The 17786-nt window shown below is 45.9% G+C and overlaps 1 protein-coding gene across 4 annotated transcripts in view; it reads right to left on the bottom strand.

Annotated features, from left to right (window-relative positions):
- Positions 1-17786, bottom strand: part of ENAH (ENAH actin regulator) — an 89921-nt gene that overhangs the window by 40940 nt on the left and 31195 nt on the right. For all 4 annotated transcript variants that reach the window (XM_070932412.1, XM_070932414.1, XM_070932415.1 and 1 more), the window contains exon 2: positions 8047-8212. In XM_070932412.1, coding sequence (XP_070788513.1) covers positions 8047-8212 — 166 coding nt within the window. The remainder of the gene's footprint in view (positions 1-8046; positions 8213-17786) is intronic.

The following is a 17786-nucleotide window of genomic DNA, read 5'->3' on the forward strand; positions in this document are numbered from 1 at the left end:
CGTGACCGGGAGGATTTTTCATCAGGTTCGCCTGATTCGCCAGTTGCGTCCCTTTCTAGATCGGGACTCGTTACGCACAGTCACTCATGCCCTCGTCACCTCTTGTCTGGACTATTGTAATGCTCTCTACATGGGGCTCCCCTTGAGGTGCACCCGGAGGCTCCAACTGGCGCAGAGTGCGGCCGCGCGGGTGGTTATGGGAGCAACATGGAGCTCCCATGTAACACCTCTCCTGCGCGAGCTGCACAGGCTCCCGGTGGTCTTCCGGGTGCGCTTCAAGGTTTTGGTTACCACCTTTAAAGCGCTCCATGGCTTGGGACCTGGTTACTTACGGGACCGCCTACTACCATCAACAGCCTCCCACCGACCAGTACGCTCCCACAGAGAGGGGCTCCTCCAGGTGCCGTCGGCCAAACAATGTCGGCTGTCGGCCCCTAGGGGGAGAGCCTTCTCTGTGGGGGCACCGACGATCTGGAATGAGCTCCCCCCAGAGATACGGAGGATTCCGGATCTGCGCACCTTCCGCCGCGAGTTGAAGACGCTTTTATTTCATCAAGCTGGCCTCGCCTAAATCTTCTCCCTTTTAAGTGTAAATTCTAAATTTTTAATGGATTTTAAAATATGGGTATTTTAAATTATGGGTATTAATTCAGCCAAATTTATTTAATTCATTTTATTCGATTTTAAATTTTCTATATCTATGTGTTTTATTTCATGGCTGTGCACCGCCCTGAGTCCTTCGGGAGTAGGGCGGTATAGAAATTCAATAAAATAAAATAAAATAAATAAAAAATAAAATGCAAACTATCTGCAAGCTGTAAAGTGAAAGTGCAGACTTCAAACTGAAAATAAAGATAAAAGTTGTCAACTATTAACACTGAAGAAACCAGCAATTAAGAAATACATCACAAATGAGGCTTCCCCCAAGATGGTGTGCTGAGCAGCAGAGTGATTTTTTGTCTCCTGCCAACAAGCATCTACTTATACCGCCAAAGCTATATGGTGCACAAACGGGAGCAGCTAAGAATGATCTAAGACAGGGGTGTCAAACTCAATTTCATTGAGGGCCACATCAGGGTTGTGTTTGACCTTGGAGAGCATGGCCAGAGTGGGTCTCGCCAGCTTGACATCACTTGTGTCAGGGGTGCCTGTGGTGGCCCAAGTGCTCTGCCAGCGAAAACGGGCTGCCAAGTACCTGTGGAGGTACTTATAATAGAGAAATCTGGGGGATGGGGAATGACAAGCAATTGTTGGAAAAGATACCAATCAAAATTTTAAGGGAATTTTTTATTATTAAGAGGCAAACGATGGATGGATCAGAGATAAGGATTGTGATTTGTGGTAGATAAGAAGCCACTGTAGACACTCTACAAGTTAAATACAATAATAGATTGTTAATAGAGAATTCGAAGTTTGACTTTGCTATTAGTTTACCTGTTAACTACCTTTTTTAATATACAGTAGATAGCTGACTGGTCAAATTGGTTGCGAACAGACTTGTAGAAGTTTATAAATTGTGGGCCTGCTTCACAAGAGAGGAAAGTATTATTGCTGCAATATACTTATTGGTATTCAACTGGGGGAAAAATATAGGTATATGTGTCTTTGTCTTTTTTCTTTTCAAATGCACATTTTTGTTTTTTTTAGCTTTGTTTTGTTTTTGTAAGATTTCTTTTAACTTTCTGAATAAAATAAAACATTTATGGGGGGCGGGAAAGAAATACAACACAAAGTTACACTGGAAAGTGCAAATAAATAATATCCAGATGATATAGTGGGGATCTATACCAACAAAGACTAGGATCGTATCAATAATGGTTTTCTCTGTGCCAGTGTGCCACTCTATGGAAACAAAAACTGAATTTTGAAGGAGCAGAATAGAAAGATTATTAATGCTTTTGAACTTTGGTGTTGAGGGAGATCTACACAAGGGACAGCAAAACAAACTAATTTATTTTATTTATTTATTTGATTTGATTTTTATACCGCCCTTCTCCAACGGGACTCAGCCGAGATAAAACATAACATATAAAATTTAAAAAACAGTTTAAAACACATTAAATAATTTCGGCCCTCAATTTAAAACAACCCAGTTAAAACCAATTTCAAATTAAAACTGAAATGATGGGATTAAGCCAGCCCGGCTAGATGAAATTGATGTGTTTTCAGGGCCCGACGAAAAGTCCAGAGGTCTGGTATCATGCGTATCTCTGGGGGTAGGTCGTTCTAGAGGGTGGGTGCCGCCACAGAGAAGGCTCTTCCCCTGGGGGTCGCCAGCCGACATTGTCTGGCCGACAGCACCCTAAGGAGGCCCTCTCTGTGCGAGCGAACTGGCCGGTGGGAGGCTATTGGTGGCAGAAGGCGGTCTCGTAAATACCCCGGCTCTAAGCCATGGAGTGCTTTAAAGGTGGTCACCAACACCTTGAAGCGCACCGGGAAGACCACCGGAAGCCAGTGCAGCTCGCGCAAGAGAGGTGTCACATGGGAGCGCCACGTTGCTCCCATAATCCCCCGCGCGGCCGTATTATGGACCAACTGGAGCCTCCGGGTGCACCCCAAGGGGAGCCCCATGTAGAAAGCATTGCAGTTGTCCAGGCGGGAAGTGACGAGTGCCTGAGTGACCGTGTGTAGGGAGTCCCGATCCAGAAAGGGACGCAACTGGCTTATCAGGCGAACCTGATAAAAAGCCCCCCTGGCCACGGCCGTCATATGCTCTTCTAAAGACAGCCGTGCATCCAGGAGGATGCCCAAGTTGCAAGCCCTCTCCGTGGGGGCCAATGATTTGCCCCCAATAACCAGCGATGGCACCAGCTGGCTATATCGGGACACCGAAAGCCACAGCCACTCGGTCTTGGAAGGGTTGAGGCGGAGCCTGTTTCTCCCCATCCAGGCCTGCATGGCCTCCAGGCACCGGGACATCACTTCAAGGGCATTGTTGGGATGGACTGGGGTGGAGATGTACAGCTGAGTATCATCAGCGTACTGATGGAACTCCACCCCAAAGCCACGGATGATCTCACCCAGCGGCTGTACATAAATGTTGAACAGAAGGGGCGAGAGGACCGACCCTTGCGGCACCCCACAAACAAGGCGCCTCGGGGTCGACCGCTGCCCCCCTGCCAACACAGATTGCGACCGGTCAGAGAGGTAGGAGAACCACCGCAAAACGGTGCCCCCCACCCCCAACCCCTCCAACCGGTGCAACATGATACCATGGTCGATGGTATCAAAAGCCGCTGAGAGATCTAACAGGACCAGGATAGAGGAACAACCCCTATCCCAAGCCCTCCAGAGATCATCCACCAACGCGACCAATGCCGTTTCCGTGCTGTGCCCAGGCCTGAAGCCAGACTGGAGCGGATCTAGATAGACAGCTTCATCCAGGTACTGTGGAAGCTGCCGCATCACTACACTCTCAACAACCTTCGCAATAAAACGAAGGTTGGAAACTGGACGATAGTTAGCCAAAACAGCCGGATCCAGAGAGGGCTTCTTGAGGAGGGGCCTCACCACCGCTTCTTTCAAGGTGGCCGGTAAGACACCCTTGCTCAAAGAAGCATTAATAATCCTCTGGAGCCAGCCTCGTGTAACCTCCCGGGAAGCCAGCACCAACCAGGAGGGACACGGGTCCAATAAACATGTGGTCGCGTTCAGCCGTCCCAGAATCCTGTCCACGTCCTCGGGAGCCACAGGATCAAACTCCTCCCAGATAACACTCTCAAGACCTGCCTCAATCATCCCGTCCGGACTTACCCAGTCAGAGGCCAGACCTTCCCGAATCTGAGCGATCTTGTCATACAGATACTGCACAAAATCCTCAGCTCGACCCTGCAAGGGATCATCCCGCGCTCCCAGGTGGAGGAGGAAGCGGGTCACCCTAAACAGGGCGGCTGGGTGATTATCTGATGACGCAATAAGGTCGGCAAAATAGCTAGATTTTGCCGCTTTCATCGCCACTAGGTAGGTCTTAATATGAGACCTCACCAGTGTTCGGTCAGATTCGGAACGGCTGGTCCTCCAACCGCTCTCCAGGCGTCTTTTCTGGCGCTTCATCTCTCTCAGCTCCTCGAAGAACCAAGGAGCTAGGTGAGGTCGGTGCCGGGTCAGAGGCCGCAAAGGCATGATGCGGTCCAAAGCCCCAGCAGCCGCACTGTCCCAGGCGGTCACCAAGTCTTCAGAAGAGTCATGAGCCAGAGTCTCAGGAAATGACCCAAGCTCCATCTGGAACGTATCAGGATCCATCAGGCGCCTGGGGTGAAACCACCTAGTCAGTCCCGCCTCCCTGCAGCGGGGTGTAGCGGTTAGAAAATCAAGTCGAAGGAGCGAGTGATCAGACCATGACAAGGGTTCAATGACTATATCCCCTGTATCAAGGCCACTCGACCACTGACCAGAGATAAAAACTAAGTCCAGAGTGTGTCCGCCCGTGTGAGTAGGGCCATGAATTAACTGAGTCAGGTCCATGGCCGTCATGGAAGCCATGAACTCCCGAGCCACCTCAGATGTTTCACCGATGGATGGCAGATTGAAATCCCCCATGACCAAAAGTCTGGGGGTATCAACGCCACCTCGGCTATGATGTTGAGCAGCTCAGCAGGGCCGTTGCCACATGGCAGGAACCCAGGTATGTGATCAACAAGCCCATCTGCACTCCACGGCCCCACTTCACAAGAAGGGACTCACATCCGGCTATCTGTGGAACAGTGGCCTCCCTCAGATCAAGACCTTCCTTTATAATAACCGCCACCCCCCCCACCCCTGCCCTGAGCTCTCGGCTGGTGGAATGCATGGAAGCCTGGTGGGCACATATCTACGAGGGGAACTCCCCCCTCCTGGCCCAACCAGGTCTCCATAATACCTGCCAAGTCTGCTCCCCCCTCCTGAGTAAGATCGCGAATGAGGGGGGCTTTATTTACCACGTACCTGGCATTGCGCAACAACAGCCGAAGGCTCGGGCCCTGAGAGTCTGAACAGCCTGGGGAATGAGAAGGGCTATGGGGACTGGGGCATGCCACCGCTCGGAGATAGCGAGTGCACGCCCCCACCACATGATATGGCTCCCTGTTCCCGCCATAACTGCCCCTCCCACTCAGCGTATTGATGGAAAAGCCCTCAGCAGAATGAACTCTAATGCCCCCCTTATCCCAGGAATCTGCACCCTCCGTGGCCCGACTGGCAGCTGGGCCAGACCCCCCCCCCCGTGGGTTAAACCCACACAATCCTCCCGCCCCCTAAAACCCCTTAAAAATCTATCTAAAAATTTCCCCAGAAAACCCCTCAATCCCCTTTTTGCAACATGCCACCTCTTGGGGTGCCAAAGCCCATCATAAAAGTAGGCCCTTGATAGAGTGGAGGGCCACACCTGCGAGAGGGGGGAATCTCACAGAATAAGAAGCTCTGCTGGTGCATACATCTAAATAATCGGGGGAAGCCCACGGCCAGGGGGTTAATCAAGTTGGTCCAAATTCTGGAAGGTATATCCAGTCAGGTCCAAGTCAATAAACTCCACTGCTCTATCACAGCAGTGGATGGAGTCTTAAGCCATTTTGGGGCCAGATGTCGACACCAGCCGCCCTCTCACGAAAGCTGGGAAAAGCCAAGAACCGCAGTCATCGTCCAACTCCATACCAGACTTGAAATCCAGGGTATATCCCTCTACAATTGGGAAGCATTGATGACAACCACCAATCTACAGGACCACGGGCCAGGAAGAGACTCCGGTGGCTGCACCTTAGGCGAATCAGGAGGCCATAAAAAAGTCCATGGGAGGCAGATGTCACATTGTCCAGAGGCCACCTCCAGATGATAAATAGCCTCACAGAGGCTAATAGACCACACGAGGCACAGAAGACCTGGCCAGAGATCTTTCACGGCCAATGGGGTCAACAATGCCTCTAGCTCACCCCCATCCACATGAGGGAGGGGGAGGGCTTCTGGAACAACCAGGGGTGGGCCCTCTCCAAGTGGGTCACCCCCCCATGGCCACAACAGGCAGTCCCAAAAACAAACGTTGGTAGCATAGTTGGTATAATGGTCAGAGTGCCCCTCGCTCTCCTAATACAGGCCTCCTGTCCCTCTTCACCCTCTCTGATGTCATCCCCCGCAGCCGCTCATCCCAGTGTCGCAGCCAGCGCCAACGTCGACATCGCCATCCCTCCAAAGTCGCCTCCATCCACCACTGGGTCTCGCAGGAAACTCCTGCCATCCCCACAGATTCCCCTGGAACACCAACGAGGGGCAGCATCGCTGACGCCGTCGCTGCCGCGGGGAGACGCCGAGGCCACTCTCACCCGGCTGCAAAGCTGCAGCATAGCCGTCTCCGCCCTTGTCCTGGCCGTTGCGTCCTGGAGAGCAACGAGCTCTCAAGATATCAAAAGAGACCGGTGGGAAGCTCCCCTCACCGGGCATGGGGCATAACTAGCTGGTCCAGCCCCCCCAAACCCCCAAAAGCCAGGAATATTTCCACTGGCATCGCCGCCGCTCAGCTGAGAGCGGCCATCTTGGACATGCGCAGAAGATTATGTTGTTGCACTCAATATAGAAATAACCAGATTTAAATCATTTGACTATATGCCATTGTGGGGGTCACAGTTAGCAACAATATAGATAAAGTTTCTCCATGGCAAACTGTTCCTAACTTGGTCATTCAGGTTTGCTGATGATGCACTCATCACCACCTTACTCCTAGATGTCCTCTTCTCTTTCCTTCCATCTTTCCCAGAATTAGAACCTTCTCCAGAGACCTTGAACTTTGTATAATGTCTCCGAATAGGATAATCTGAGTCTGCAAATTATTATTATTATTGGGGGACATATTATGCAAAGACCCAGCTGTCTTGAGAAACGTAAAATGCTGGGCATGTAGAAGAAAAGACAAGAGAATAAATTGCAGCAAAGTGGATGAGTGTACTTTTGGAAGATATGAAAAACAAGGTTAAGGCAGATCACTCTGAAAAAGATCTATGTCATTCCCAAAAATCAAATTCCAATTTGACAGCACATTTTTTAAAAAATCAATCTGATAAAACAAATACAATTAATTTTTTCCCACTTTAACGCAGTGTCTTGAAAAATCCCATTTTTTTCTATGTGAACTGAAACATCTGTGTGAACTTCTATTCTTATGCAGGCTTTAGAAGTATCTTTTCTGTGGGTATTGGTATGGCCAAGAAAAGTTAAGAACTACCTAACATTTTATATTATAAAAGTCAAATATTTATTTTAAACATTCGTATAGCTGCTCATCTTAAAACCAAACTGTGGATGGTTTACAATAAATAAAAACAATATATGCAATCATAAAAGCAAAGACATGATAATAAAACCAAAAACAGGAAAAAAAAATGGTATAACCACAATACTTCCCTGATGCAATCTGCAACATTCTCATCCAACTTTGTCTTTACCCTGTCCCAGAACAACCAGGTCTTAAGTGTTCTCTGGAAATGTTAAAAGGGTGGGGGCTTGTCAGGTTTCAAGAGGCAGGATGTTCTAAAGGGTAAGGTCCAGGCACACTTCCAACAACCTGAAATGGCAATGTTTAAGGGAAGGGACCTGGAACATGCCTACCCTCTCCACTCTGGTGGGATAGACAGATACCCTCAGATAGCCTGGTGAAATAACCCTGGGAGAATAAACGAGTTATCAAAACTATTTTATTAATGGGATGATGAAAAAGTCTTTAAACAAAACCATTTGATTTTTTATCAAAAGGAATATTTCTAAGTAGAAGATAGAGACCAAAAAATATCTTGGATAAATCAGTTGGTGAATACTGGTCCCCACAAGCCTACAATATTCCTTATATTTTTATTTTTCCAACATTCAGTCACTAGCACTTACTTCAGTTAATATTGTCTGCTTTCAGAGAAAGACCAATATAACAAACTTTAATTAGTTTTGTAGTTAATAATATTTAGAAAACCTTAAAGTATGACTGAATAATACAGTAAACTTCCCTTTCATCAGTTTTATCCTTGCACTGGTTTTAATCAACTAAAAAGACAATGTTTATTATTTGTAAAAAAAGAATATTAAATAACTCACCTGATGATCCTGAATCTTCCTGCCAACTACTCTGAATGTATTGTTGCCTGTATGATGATATATATGAACTCTGCTAAATCCAGTAGATCCACCAGCTGGTACCCATTTCTTATTGGCATCATCATAGACCATTACAGCAGCTCGTGCTTGGCAGATGCTCTGCTCACTATTAAGGCAAAGAAAAATAAATGGGTAGAAAAGAGTATAAGCACAAATCTGAAATGTTTTTCATGAAAATAGCATCCATGCCAACAGAATCCATGCCAATATGTGACAAATGAAGCCACAACTTTGAAACACTATAGGATTAGTGGACAACCCTGCACCAGCTAGACCTGTAAAATGCTTGAGCAGATGGGCCAAGATGTCATTTAATAGGAAATTGAAATAAATGTATCATGACATTTAAAATGTCATGATTTTAAAATAAGATGTATCATTACATCTAAAATCAAAGCTGCAATTATATTTTTTCAGAAACTATCCCTAAAACCTATATAAACTCATTTTTCTAAACATCATACTCAAACTTTTTCTCTAGTCTGATATTTTATTTCAAGAAATCTACCATTTGGCAAAGCATTAGGATACTTTTATGGTATATTAGAAAACCCAAGACCCCCCCTGTCATCATTTTAGAGATATTTTCTTAATTAACACCTGGGGACCCACATACACACCCCACCCCATGGTGCCTTTTGCACACCTCTGCATATCCTCCCCAATGCAGAAAGTGCACTGGGATGCACTGCAGGTTGGAAAGAGTACACAGGTGTGCATGAGGAGTTGCAGAGGTGGGGGAGGGTATGCAGGGGTGGTGACACAGATCAGGAAGAGTACACAGCCAACGCACTGCAAGGACAGAAGGGCCAAGAAGATTGCGTGGGTTGGGGAAACCTATCCAAGCAATTTGTAACCTTTCCTGCTGCTTCCCCATTGTTGATACTTCTTGCTAGCTTCCAAAAATCAAACACTTTGCTTATGGGAAGTTGTCAGGGAGTGCTGGAAATAACCCCAGCTGATTATGGCAGCATTGAAGCGGCTACAACTTCCCCAAATTTCATTCCCAAAGGAGTAATGGGCCCTGGCATTCTGTAAGTTTGAGGTACATTGGTTCAAAAACAGATGCCCTACAATGCACCATTTAGCCCAATTAAAGGTTACAGACAGACACAAGAGTTTTAGTAGTATATAGGTCAGTATTTATATCTATCTATCTATCTATCTATCTATCTATCTATCTATCTATCTATCTATCTATCATCTATCTAAAATATAACTCCAGAAACAGATTTTCATGAATTTAAGATAGGGTAAGGAAAATGTTGAGTCAAACCTAGAAAATTAATAACACCGTACTAAGCCAAGAAACTATATCACATCCCTCTGTACTTTTAATATAAAGTACCCATTCAAGTTCTATCCTTCTACAAGGAAAGCTTATTACTATGAATTTGAAGTATAATAAAATATGAACCAGAAACATTAGAAATAATGTCTACTTAGTTCAGCCTCAAAGAAACTTCAAGGACATCTGTTGTGAATGAGACAAACTAGCTTATGGTATTTGACACATAGTTTCCCACCTGTTATTTGCTTAGCTTTTTTTGGCTCTAACAGTTTTGACTTCCAGATCAATAAAAATGTCCAATGTAGAAAGCCTTTTTAAAAAAATTAGGTCATGCCATCCTTAAAGGGTAATGAAGCCTGGTCATTTACACACATCTTATTTAAAAACAACCATATAGTTATATAACCAGCTTTCTACCTGCTCTTTAAAATTTATACAACTGAGATACGGATTTCTACTTTGGAAATGTGCAATTTTAGATAGCTGGCATCTAAACCATTACAAATTTCTCCAAAGCATCCATTATCAGCAAATACATATGAAACATGTATTATTGTTGTTTTAAGAATGTAAAATTATTATTTAATATGTATGTAGCACCAAACATGACTATTGTTAATATTGATAGTATTCACTATATCTGTTGGTGTGCCATGCTTGATGTCAACTTTCAACAATCATCTAAATCTTGTCCAGGATGTTCTGTCCCCAACCAAGTCTTCCAACAATATACCCATTACTCATCATTATATACTGGTCCATAATATATAATGCTCTAATGTTTATTAAATTAGCTTTTCTGGAACTTATGGTAATTGAATATATTGTGCATAGTTAACCGTTATAATATTTTTCCTACATTAAAATTCTACTTCATAACTTGTTTATTGGAAAATTTGCATATCTATATTTACTTATCACCATATCAGGAAGAACCAAGGAGGAATCCAGTGCTTGGATAATGAAATGAAATGAAACTATCCAACTGGGCTCCTGAAATACACAGTCCTTCCTATGGCCACCGAGGCCCAACATCTGAGGGAAGCACGTACCTTGGCCGGCAGAGTCATCTTGGACTTCTATGTGCTGTGTCCGGCCCTCTGCGCTGGTAGAAGGAACCATTGAAACTGGCGTGCATGTCTGCGTGCCCAAGGCACTATTGAAATACAGGAAATAAATTTGCCTAGCAGCTGAGACAAGCTAAGCAATGTCACCTGTCTCTGGGCTAAAATATGCTCTACCAGTGTCCTGATGTCCTGTTGTCTGTCGGGCGACAGGAAGACCTGGCCCTTTACTGAGTCAATCAGTGCCCCAAGGTGAGTAATGCATGTTGTGGGCTGCAAATGATTCTTTTTCCGGTTGACTGAGAAACCGTGAAGAGTGAGAATGTGGCATACAGTCTGTAGATCTTGTTGAGCCTGGTGATGGGAGGGAGACAGGACCAATATATTGTCTAGGTAACATAAAACACGTACTGGGACGAGGCGTATTGAATTTGCAACCACTGCCAGCAGTTTGGTGAATGTTGTCGGGGCCGATGACAGGCCGAATGGCATGGCGCTATATTGATAATGCCTGTTGGCATACGCAAATCTCAGAAATTTGCGGTGCTCCTGATGTATGGGCACGTGGGGATACGCCACCTGTAGGTCTAATGATGTCATGACATCCCCCTCTCTTACACAGTCTAATAATTATTCACAGTGTATTAGTCAGAGACTGAGTGTATGTTCCTTTAAATTTTTACTTGGTTCCACCTCCTCTGCTCGGCTGATGTCAGTTTTGTTCACGAAGAGAGAATGAGGAGCCCCAATGGTAAGTCAGCAACTGAAGCCAACCGGACCTGAAGACAGACTGAATAGGGTGGGTTGGATTCTCCAGCAGCGCGCCGAGAAGGGACGTTCAGGTAAGCAACGTCCGTTCTCCAGCGTGCTGCTTTGAGAATCCAAAGTGTGGGATATACCCAAGCAAGTTCCATTGGGGGGGGGGACATCAGAAAGATCCGGGGCGGCTTCCAAAGCAGTAACAGATTGCAACACATGGCGACCAAAGGACGCTTCAGCCGATGCAAAGGAATCTTATAGTGTCTGATGAATGGAGACAAGGTAGTCCATGTGACTGCTCTGCAGATTTCAGAAACTGATGCTTGAGTTGCCCAAGCTGCGGTTGTAGATGCGTTTCTCGTAGAGTGGGGCAGGATCTTTCCCGGTAAGGGCTTGCCCTTTAGAGAGTAAGCCTTACAGATGCAGGCCTTCAGCCATCTCCCTATGGTAGTAGAGGAAACTTTCTTGCCCAGTGACGCCGGGAGGAATGAGACAAATAGGGCTTCGGAATGGCGAAAAGGGGCAGTCCGTCTGATGTACCGACGGAGGGCCCTCCGAACGTCCAAGGTATGCCACTGGTCTTCTAATGGATGCCTCGGGTTGGGACAGAAATCCGGACCAGTTCTTGTGCACGATGATAATTTGGGGTCTGCCATGAAGTTAACGGTCTGGTTTTTTTTTTTTTTAAATTAAGAGGAACGGAAAAACTGCAAACAAGTTCCAACTGACAGAATGCTAAAGATGAACAAATGAACTGCACTTTGGATTCTCCAAGCAGCGCTCTGGAGAACACGTACCGGGACGAGGCGTATTGAAGTTGCAACCGCTGCCAGCAGTTTGGTGAATGTTCTCGGGGCCGATGACAGGCTGAATGGCATGGCACGATATTGATAATGCCTGTTGGCATACGCAAATCTCAGAAATCTGCGGTGCTCCTGATGTATGGGCATGTGGGGATACGCCACCTGTAGGTCTAGTGATGTCATGACATCCCCCTCTCTTACACAGTCTAATACTGTCCTGAGGAATTGCATCGTGAACGTCTTGTATTGAATGTATTTGTTGATGAATTTGAGTTTCAAAATGCCCCTCCAGCTCCCTGAGGACTTTGGTACTAGAAACAGTATTGAATACACCCCTTTCCTTTCCTTTCCTTTCCTTTCCTTTCCTTTCCTTTCCTTCTTTCCTTTCCTTTCCTTTCCTTTCCTTCTTTCCTGCCCTGCTGGAACTGGTTCTATGGCTCCTATATCCAACAAATGTTGGATTTCCATAGCCAGTTGCTGATGTTTCACCAACTGCCTGGAAACTGGACATGGAATGAAGCGGTTGGAGGGATTGGCCCTGAATTCTAAGGTGAGACCCAGTCCCACCGTCCGAAGAATCCAAGCTCCGGACGTAATTACTTCCCATTGGTGGATGAAGTGACCTAGGCGTCCACCAATGGGAAGAGGAGACAGCGAGTCACTTGCCTCACTTAGTGGGCCTGGATCCCGCACCCCGCTACGGTCTCCTTGAGGAAGGGTGATAGCTACCCTTCGGACGACCTGTCAAACCTTTGGGAGTAAGATCTATTAAAGTCAGACCCGCTGGGTCCAGAGTCCTGCTGAAAGGGCTGCCTCTGAGTGTAGGGAGAGAACCGGTGGTCTGGTCTTTGATAAGAAGACCAGATCGCACCTTCCTTTTATCCTTTCCCTCTACAAGTATTGGCTCTAATGCTGCTCCAAAGAGGTCAGCTCCCTTATAAGGGGCTGAGGCCAGCTTCCATTTTTATTTTAAATCAGCTCTCCAAGGGCATAACCAAAGGAGCCTGCGAGATGTTACCGTAGAAGCCATTGCTCGTGTCGCAAATTTTGCGGCATCTAGGGACGTGCCTGCCAAATATTTGGTAGCTGTGACCATTTTATTTATATTCTGCTGGAGTCGTATGTCATCAGGAGGAAGAAGTTCACGTAATTGTCGCAGCCAGATTAAAGTGGCGCAATTAAAAAATGATGCCGACGTAGCGGCCTTCACAGCCCAAGCTGCCACTTGGTGGGTCTTGCGAAAGGAAACCTCTGCATGCCTATCCTCTGTCATTGGACAAGACAGTGGAAGATGTAAGGCCGACTACTGGTGGATCTACCGTGGGGAGAGTCAGCAAACCTTCTAAGACAGGATCAGTGCAGTAATTCTTTTTATCATGACCAATAGGTGCCGATAGAGCCCCTGGCTGGTCCTACTATCTCTTATGAGCTCTGAAAACAATTCCGGGCATGGTATGAAATCATGGTTTGGGGTGGGAACATCGAATAACTCGTCCTGAGACTTCAACGCCCCTTGGTCCTGATCTTGTGGATTCACTATAGACCCCATGTTAGTTGCTATTTTGGCCTTGCGAAGCAATGTCCTGAATACAGACGGACGAAAAAGAGTTGCGAAAGCCGGTTTGTCTGGTAACACTCTTTTGTCCTCTGAAAATTCAGGGTCCCCTGGATCCCCCTTTGCCTGCCATGAATCCTCACTACTGACAGATTCCTGGTGGGTAAGAGGCAAGGGTCTAGGGATTGGGTGGGTGGAAGGTTGAGGCTGCCAACCAGGCAAATTGGATAGCATGTGACCTTGTTGGTTAAGGCCCGAGGCCAAGGCATTAGTAAGTAATGTTTGAAAGTCAAATGGTTGGGCAGGTCCCTGCCCCTCCCCCACGCGGAGCCCGGCTGCTGTCAGGGTAAATGTAGCTTCTGGAGCCAATCTTGTTCCAGACTGCACTACCTGCGACCCCCTTAGGGTATCTTGGACAGTATCTGAGCCCCTATGATGTGGCCCCTGATGCGATAAATCTGCCACAGAATGAGATCGGGCAATACCAGGCTGTGATAAGGCGTCCCCTTCCCCTAACTGAGAAGAAACAGGAGCAGCTATTGGTTGAACCTTTTTCTGAGCCCTCTCAAACTGTTTCTCTAGAGCATTGTGCCTTCTCTGGGCATCTCTGTCCCCACTGGCAGAACTGGGAGTATTAAGACCAGCTTCTTTCCTGGCCGAAGATGCAGAGCTCTTAGACCTAGATTTAGAGGTTTTCTTAGCTCTGCGGTGAGTTTAAGGCTGCTCGATGTCTGATGAAAATTCTTGATCAGCCATAGTGCCCCGAGTCTGAGATCAATAGATCTGATGTTAAGAGTTACTGTCAGGCAACTTTGCACCGCTGAGGTAGCCGTTAAACTTGGCACCAAAACAAACTGTCAGCCAGCGCCTCAGTTACAAAATGGCGCGAGATCAAACATCTCCCAACACCTTGACACTCCGCATGGAGAATGTTAACCATGGGGTAAGCTCCTCTGAGCCCTGCCTCCCTCTACAGCCTTCAAGTAACAAGAGATTTAAACAATCCCCTCATGCCGCTCTGGTCTGTCAAACCTGCTTTCAAATGGTGCGAAGCTGATTACTGAGCTTCCCGCGCGCCACCACGGCTCTTCCAATTCCTCCAATGTTCTCCTCGTCATACCAGACCGATTTCCAAAGGCGCTAGAGCTAAACGGTCTTCAAGCACGGTGAAGCAGTTGACAATCACAGAGTTTGCCTCGGAAACCCAAGCAGTGACTCTGGAGCCGCCCTCCACTAACGGGAACTAAAATGGCAGTGGTGGTTATTCCGGCGTGCCGGGTAACCAGCGCACTCACCGGCGGCCAAACAAACAGCACAAAGCCGTCCGGAGCTGCCCAGCTGGGACAAGATTCCAATTGCTGCTGAAGTGTGTTGGAGCGAGGGTGGTGACCTGGAGCTCCAGTGCCACTCACCCACCGCTAGCAGCGATGAATCAGCGGCAGCCGCAAGCTGTTCAATCAATTATCTTCAGCTCCCACTCTCAAACAATGCAAAATAAACAAATAAAAGAATAAAATCTCAAACCTAACTGAAACTATCTCACTAACTGCTAGAGCAGTGTCACACAAGTCCCTACAGTTAGACTGAGCGAAATAACTGGGGATCTAAGGGGCAGAGGAGGCGTGGTCTCAGCAAATTTAAAGAAATACTACGCTCAGTCCCTGACAGGCAGATGAGGAAACCCCACGCATGAATTGACTAAGCAGCGCAATGGAAAATGAACTGTACCCAATTCCCAGGCAACTATCTTTTCTTACAAAAGGTTCTGGTGTTTGATTTACCAAAAGTAGAATTAAAAATACTGAATAAAAAGGATTTCAATTCAGGCTTCTAAGTAAGAAACTCAGCTGCTTAAAATGAATTGTAAACTTTAGGCCAAATAATTTTCATTCAAAGATGCTAAAAGAATTAGTCAGATCGGAGATGATCAAACTGGACTTTCTTTTTTCTCTGAATTGTGAAAGTGAGGCAAATTATTTCTTGGTAGTTAAACTGAGACACCAAATAGGTTGATGTTCTCTTCTCCAGGAAACAAGCTCATTTTACCTTTTCTGCAGAAGCACAAGAAGGCCTGCGGTAGCCCTTCATACCAAGAATGGAAATACTCCACAAGGGTATATAGCATAGCCATCTGAAAATGGATCCCTGTATGCAGGGAGAGGGCAGCCGTAGTTTTCCTTGGTAAAGATATTATACTACTTACCTACTTAAAACATCACAGGGGATGTGATGTATTTGGACTAAAAACTAGGTAGACCTTGACTTACGACCACTCAAAGTGAGAAGCACTGAAAAAAGTAAATTACAACAAGTGAATTATGATCGGTTCTCACACATATGGCGATCATGGCATCCACATGGTCATATGATCACACTATGGATGCTAGGCAATCACAAGTTAAATGATTGTCTTTGTGATCTTCCAAAAACCAGTCAATGAGAAACACTGGATTCACTTAATCACCATGGCAAAAAAGATTATAAACTCAAGCACGACTCACTTAACGACTGCACTTAGCAACATAAATTCAGTCCCAATTATGGTCATAATTGTAGTTATTCAAGACCACCTGTGTAATTTCTAGCAAATATCTTTAATGCCGATAATAATTTGACACTAGGTATCACTGAAGATAGTTATTTCAGACAGTTTTCCTATGTATAATTCTTACCATTCCTTAAACTCCTTACGGAATGGTAAGAATTCCTTACCATTCCTTAAGGATTCCTTACTTAATTCCTTACTTAAGTCATTACTGGCTTTTGAGGTGGGCTTTCATGATAGGATTTTCTCAACATACCTTGAATGCCTTCCTATAGGAAGGCTCATATATTTTGTGGTCTTTAAAAGACCACTTCCCCATCACAATACATTTTTGTGGTCAGGGTGCTAACCTAGTTTCTCTAAATAATTGTAACTATTTACATTAAAACAAATTAACAATAAACCATCAGTTCAATGCAGCACCATTGGGCAGTATGATTTTACCTGTCCTGAAATGCTTTTTACAGTTCTCCAAAAATAAAAAAGGGCTAATTTGAGTATCCAGAGTAAGCTATGCTATATAAAGGAGACATTGTTGAGAAGGTTCTAGCTCAGAGTTATTTAAGATAGCAGTTCTTTACTGATAGAATCCTCAACAAAATCTCACTCCCAGATCTTACTGGAAAGACAGACTCAGCTATGACAAGGCATTACATGATTTATGTCCTTGCCTTGACAAAGTTGAATCTACCAATCCATGATCAGCAGCTTCTTAATTGTACTTTGGCAGCCAGTGCAGCTTTGGTAGTAGTGATATTACAAGAGGAAACAGACTGCTGCATATTGCATCCACTGAAGCTTTCAGACAATTTCAAGGACAGCACCCTACAACAATCCAGCAGCAAGGACATGGGTGACAATAATTAAAGCCACCCAAATATAGGAAAGGCTGAAGCTAGTATAGATATGATTATGCAAAAGTTTTCACTGCAATAAAATGGACATTGACTTACCTGAATGTCCTTTTTCGGAACGCTGCGTATACACTCCAGCATTGGGAAAATCCTCTTATCTGACAGCAACTGAGAGAACTTTTTTTACTTATCTACCCACTCTGTGCTCTATCCACGCCCCCTTTTGCACCCGAATCCCCAGTCTTGAACGAAGACACCACAGGTAAACTACAACAAAATTTATTAACACAAAACCACCACAAGCCAACATACAAAGAAAGGGAGGGAAATGGAGTGTATACGCAGCGTTCCGAAAAAGGACATTCAGGTAAGTCAATGTCCATTTTCCAGAACGCTGCTACTACACTCCAGCATTGGGACATACCCAAGCCTAACTCCCAGGGTCGGGCAAAACACTATCCAACTCAGAGGACCCAGACACCACTGCTTGCAAAACTCGTCGCCCAAAAGACGCCTCAGCCGAAGCATAGGCATCTATCCGGTAATGTCTTATGAAAGGCGACAAAGAAGTCCAAGTAGCCGCCCTACAGATGTCCAACACAGAAGCCTGGGTAGCCCAGGCTGCTGAAGTAGCCGCACTCCGCGTAGAATGAGGCTGAATGTTCCCAGGAACAGGACGACGCTGATTCTCATAAGCAGCAGCAATACAGGCCTTAATCCAACGACCAATCGTGGTCGACGACACTTTCTGACCCATGGATGCAGGATGAAACGAAACAAATAGGGCTTCCGTCTTCCGAAACTCGGCC

This window comes from Pituophis catenifer, unplaced genomic scaffold (assembly GCF_029215685.1).
Source record: "Pituophis catenifer annectens isolate HBS135680 unplaced genomic scaffold, rPitCat1.0.hap2 SCAF_1, whole genome shotgun sequence".
Classification (NCBI taxonomy): Eukaryota; Metazoa; Chordata; class Lepidosauria; order Squamata; family Colubridae; genus Pituophis; species Pituophis catenifer.